This window comes from Sinocyclocheilus grahami, unplaced genomic scaffold (genome assembly GCF_001515645.1).
Source record: "Sinocyclocheilus grahami isolate Dianchi unplaced genomic scaffold, SAMN03320097.WGS_v1.1 scaffold273.1, whole genome shotgun sequence".
NCBI lineage: Eukaryota > Metazoa > Chordata > Actinopteri > Cypriniformes > Cyprinidae > Sinocyclocheilus > Sinocyclocheilus grahami.
The window spans coordinates 623,129-629,128 of NW_015505452.1; the positions used below are offsets into that span (position 1 = coordinate 623,129).

Here is a 6,000-nt window from a genome sequence, read left to right on the forward strand (position 1 = left end):
TAACACAATGCATCGCTTCACATCAGAAGGCCTTTATTAACCCCCTGGAGCTGTGTGGAGCACTTTTTAGGATGGATGGATGCACTTTTTTGGGCTTCAAAATCTCGACCCGCGCTGCTGTCAATGGAGGGTCAGAGAGCTCTCAGATTTCATCAAAAATATCTTAATTTGTGTTCTGAAGATAAACGAAGGTTTTACGTGTTTGGACCAACATGGGGGTGAGTAATTAATGACAGAATTTTCATTTTTGGGTGAACTATCCCTTTAATAAATGCTTTAGAAGTATTTTTCATTGTTAGTTCATGTTAACTAATGTTAACAAATAGAACCTTATTTAAAGTTGTACAACACTTTTCACTCAGAAATTGCTAGCAAGCTCACAATTAATAGTAACATTAAATAAAATGGTAAATTTTCAAGTAGAAAGATCTTTTTTTTCTTGTATTGTTCTTGTATTTTCTTGTAAAATGTACTCCAATAATCTTCGAAAATTCTTCAAAAAATCATGTACACCATTTTTTAAGTGCAGCCAACAAAGAAAAACAAAGAAAGAAGTGCTCAACCAAACGCCAATGTGTGGATTAAGAAAAGAAAATGGAAACATTTTCGTACCTGTTCATCAAATTTGGTGGGAACATCTGCCAGGCTGCTGCTGTCTGCTAGCAAACTAAGGTCGAGCTCACTGGGTCCTACAGAGAAAAGCAAAAGATACAATCGAGTTGTAAGAAAAGACATTAACAATCTCTGTGGTCTGTGATTCAAAGAAGAAAAATACAGAAATTACAGCAAAGCCTTATGTGAAAATAAAGACACTCTTGTTCCTCCAAACTACTGTCCGTCATTGAAATGAAGTGCTGCTGTACACTGACGGTTCTTTATTGTTCTGTACCAGTAATTGCGGAAGGAGCCCTGGAGTCCTTTCAGTAGCGTAGGCAACAATCACAAAGGTTTCCCATGTGTTCATTAGTCATTCATCTGTGGCACGAGAGGATGTTTCAACAGAGCAAAGGAATAGATATTAAACTGCTATTGAACTGGCTGCTGGATGTCCACACAGTTGCTTAGATATTTCCAAAGTCGAGACGGTCATACTTGCAATGATTCTCTTGACATGATGTTTTTATTTCATGCAACCTTTTTTGTTGCAGTACTTAGTAAAGAAAAGCCTAGCTTAGAAAATCACACTAAAATAGGGCTGGGCGATATGGACAAAAAAAACCTATCGCGATTTCTTCGATCAATTTAGCGATTTCGATTTTAATCACGATTAAACACGCAGACATGCTTTACAGTCATAAATGCATTCAGTGTGAATTTGAAACATATTTCCAAAAGAAAACCAATTAGAGCTTTATCAAGAAGCTGTAACATGTCTCTAGAACAGACATAGGGCAAAATAATCACTAAGTAAAGGTGTAACAAAATGTCTCTAGAATAGACATATGGCAGAAAAAAAAAATGTATACGCAGTGCGTATACATTATGTGTATGATGTGCAGAAGCAGCATGGACTCATTTTGCTTTCGCACAGGACGCGTTTGCAGTCCGCTCCTGATCCGCGGCTGTTTACCACAAACACAACATTTATCCATTATTTAGATTTCAAATCCAAACGTTGTTTCTGAAAATGCTTTTTCGGCACTGTGATTCTCTTTTATCACAGTACAGTAATACAATCTTTCATAGACATATTCACATTTTTAAACTCAATAAATATAACTTTGTTTAACTACCACCACCAGTGCCATCTATTATTGCGTTGTTTATCTAAAAGTGCACTTTTCCTTGTTTTAAATCTAGCCAAAAAGCCACGTGTTGACTGTGAAACAGTAGACTTTAATTATATGCATTTATGGTGTAATTACAAAATTTCCGTGTCAATCCATGTTAATTTTTACAGCGAATAATTTGAATCGCTTTAATTCAGCGCATGCAGCACAGCAGAAATAGATTCCGTGCAAAAACGATCGCAGCATGACTGCTGCAGATGCACCGCTCCTGGAGCGCACTGCCGGACCGCAATCGCATGCAGTGTGAACGCTCTGATCCGTTAACTTGGGCGTGGACAAAATATGCACCACAGACGGAGTGTGTGAACCTGGCGTTACGTTTGTATGCCCGCCCGGTCTGTTCTGTTCTCGTGCTCCATTTAGGCGTGCTGCATTCTGTTTGGTTCGGATAGCATACCGCGGGAGGTCGGGGGCGCGGAAAATCGTGCTCTAAAGCGATTTAGAAATCGAGCATGCTCAAATCGCGATTTTATGACGATTTCGATTAATCGCACAGCCCTACACTAAAACACATGTAGCTTTTCATCACAGTATTTGGACACAAAATGTACTGTAAACATTTTTTGAAGTTGTAAATAAAATTGCTATTTCAGTTTCAGTTAAACTTTCTACTTCAAAATTTCACATTTGAATCAATGTTTTACTTTTGTAATTGACTTTGTAATTCTAAAATTAGGGTGGGTGGTGTCCCCCTCGGTAGAAATTGCGGCCCGTCTGGGCACACCTAGACCGGACCGAAAGGGCACTTTTCCGTCGGGACAGGGGCACTTACTGCTTCTCAAACCTTAGTGAATCATGCTCATATTGTGATTAAGTAGTTACTCTGGTCAGGGCTCCAAACAAAAAAATCAAGCAAGGAGCCATTGGCTCCTATAAGAAAACATTTTAGGTGCCAAATTATTTTTTTAGTTGCCACAGAATAAACGTGTTTTATTTATTTTATTATTATTTTTTAACATTCCAATCATACTTTCATGTGTTTATGTGTCATCTTTTCTTGAATTTATCAGCATTTTAATCGATCTTGTAGATGACCTGGGAACTAAGGTTCACTTAAAGTGGGAACTAAACGTCTTTTCCAACTTGAAATACATAGTCACAAAGAATTTTTCATGACACATAATCTGTACAAATATCATGGACCATAACAAGCATCACTTGGCCACTGAGTGTAGTTTGGGCTCCTCCTCTGTGCATCCTACAAGTGTTGTCACATGTCTTTCACACATTCAATCTGTTTTTCTTCATTAGTAAAATGTAATTTTGTAGGAGGAGTTGAATCATGTAGACAACAGGTTAAGTAAAAATATTAACATCCAATAGCGCATAAATATAGCAAAATACTCTTCTTTATAGTTATTTTTCTAGCTGACTGATGAGCTTATGGACACCGAATGGTTATTCTGAGGTAAATGTATTATTAGGTTGCAATGTTTACAAGCTTTATTCGCAGTTTGAAACACTGAATGAGCTTTTACATGAGACATTTCAGTAAGTTGTACTGTAGACTTTCTTATAAAATAGGCTACGTTTTTCATGTTCATTATGTACTATAGTAGTAAAGAGAACGATTAAATGGATTCCCTTGCGCTTGAACTGAGGCGCTAAAGCGATCGCGCCTGCCGCATTAAAGAGCACCAAAACAACGTATTTATTGTTTGAATTTCGTTATGAATAAACAATATTTCTGAAGTTTCACTGAAATAGCAGCTGTCCAGAGGAAAATAAGTCTCAACTGCAAGAAATATTTCATAGAAATTCTAACAGATCAGTGATTTTGACATGAAGCTTTCGTCACATGGGTCTGGCCTCAGTCATGTGATACAAAGTTTCCCATGAAAGCATCTGTTGTGAGTGTTGTGATTCAGCTCAGCGCTGCACTACCACAGGCTGGAAGAGGCTGATGCCTTTTGACACCGGTCGCCTCTGTAAGAGACGCTGCACTGTAGCATCCCCTGACACCTCCATTCCCTGTCCTCCAGCGCTAAACCAAAAGTGACAGCATCTTCTCTTGCAGAAAGAACAGGCTGTTTCAGCCGATCCTTTTTCATACTGTTTTGCTCTCCGTGAAGTCATCTGAATGACTGTTATGGGAAGAGCAGCTGTCTGACGAACTGTTCCTTGCACTATGAAGGAGATGTGGTGGGATTATGTATTAAGTCAGAGACTATGCACCTGAGACTGCAGGAAGTAATGGAACATTTCTTGCCCCAGTAGGATTGTGAGTCACAGAAATCTATTTGTTGATGCAGACGTGGCGTTATTGGGGGAGCGTTTGAGGGATCGTGTGAGTGGGCGGCAGGGTCAGTCCTGTGATGCAGTACCTTTTGAACTCTGCCACTGCTAATAAATGAACATGCCTGAAGTATTTCTATATAAAAGGGCAACAGACTTACAGAAATATGCTCTGGTCCAGCTCAGCCACCATTATGGCAATAATCAAACTTGATGAGAGGTTTAACTATATGATAACTAATGATTAAGGATAACTTATTTTGCAAGAAATGCTGCTGATGTCATGTCCTGCAGAATTATGGTACAACAGAACAGTTTGGAAAGTGAATGGAAAGTGATATGGATGACACAGGAGAAAACAATAAATTGAAATGTTAGAAATATTTTGATTATAAAAAGGAAAAGTGTGTGTGTGTGTGTATCATCTTGAGACCCCTGCATTCTATTCCATTCGGTTGTGTTCAACTATCAAAACATTTCATACATGTCTAAAATCAAGTCATTCTTCCATAACAATAGCAGAGATCATTACCCAACAAATATACTAGAAACGATGACCTAAAAACACTAACAACAGGTAGTGTTACAACAGGTTTTCTTTTGTAAAATGTGTTTACAAAAGAAGCATGCCAGCTTTCTAATGTTTGAAATCACAAGTCGCATGGTCCATGTTCACATTACAATCCAAAATTCCTAGTTGTACCCTTTTTTTAAAGATGGTAATGAATTTGAAAGACTAACACTATGTAGGTGTTCATAGTTTATCTACAAAGTTTTGATACTATTCATTTTTGTTTTAGATTTCAATATGGAATTACAGTTTGTTTTTTCAACTGCTTACACACAAAATCTTTACCTGTCACATAATTTCTTAAACCTGACACTCAAACCCCAGAACCACATACCAAATCTGCAAAACCATACACTAATTCTCAGCCTTTGACTCCGTTTTCAATTTCTGCAAAACTTTCTGCTGAAAAACAGAAAGTAAAGGTACTTTCCTGCTCCTGTTCAATTCTCACCTGTCCAGTTGTTTCCTGTCTCTACTCCTACTGTCCTGACCATTAAAGGTGAAAAACCCCATTGCAATCAAAAAAGCAACAGCAACCTCTGAGCAGTAAAACATTTTTATAATGGAGTCTTGCAAGAGATTACAGCAAGACAATAAAGAGATCTCCCATGTGTCTCACACGTTTCTCTCCCATTGTCATTTTGGATTCCTTTCTTTCAGAACTATCTCATGTCTCAGTTGTGGCTACTTTTATTTCTCCTAAGGATTTTTAGGAGAAACATCTGAGACACTGTTGAGACTAAAATGAGAAATACATGAGAATCACAACTAAGACTCCTGAGGTTAGAAAGAGCAACCACTGAGCAATAAAATATTCCTATAATGGAGTCTTGATAGAGATTGCAGCAAGACAATAATATTCGGCTTCTTCTGTTACGGGGCTGACGAGATGCAAGACTTTTATTTAAGAGACTTGGTCATAACAGGCATGGGTCAAACAATGGCAAACAGGTACAACACAGGCAAGACAAAGAGTAATCCTAGAACAAGCGTGGGTCATCGATCGCCAAACGTAATCCAGAGGGCTTGACAAAAGGGGTAATCTGAAAACACGAGCAATAGTCAAAGGACCGGAAAACAGGCAAGGCAAGGCAAAACTAGACTAAGACTAGGACTAGGACTAGGACTAGGACTAGGAAATAAACTAGACGGGCTCCGTAGAGTAGCTATCGCTATGAGAGTGATAAACGCTATACAATACTCAGCAGCTTGACGGGGAACAGAGTGAGTGTTATATAGGGAAGGTGTGATTGATGACAGCTGTGTGCAATCAGTGCTGTGTGCAATCAACTGTGTGTGTAATCAGTGCAATGGATGATGGGAACTGTAGTCCAGGTGAAGTGCAACAGTAGTGTGGTGCAAGAGTCCATAGTAGTGGAAGGGTGACCTCTGGTGGCAAGCAGA

The 6,000-nt window shown here is 38.7% G+C and overlaps 1 protein-coding gene across 2 annotated transcripts in view; it reads right to left on the reverse strand.

Moving 5' to 3' along the window:
- LOC107599844 (adenylate kinase isoenzyme 5-like) overlaps nt 1-6,000 on the reverse strand; it is a 91,234-nt gene that overhangs the window by 23,170 nt on the left and 62,064 nt on the right. For both annotated transcript variants that reach the window (XM_016291546.1, XM_016291545.1), the window contains exon 8: nt 613-689. In XM_016291546.1, coding sequence (XP_016147032.1) covers nt 613-689 — 77 coding nt within the window. The remainder of the gene's footprint in view (nt 1-612; nt 690-6,000) is intronic.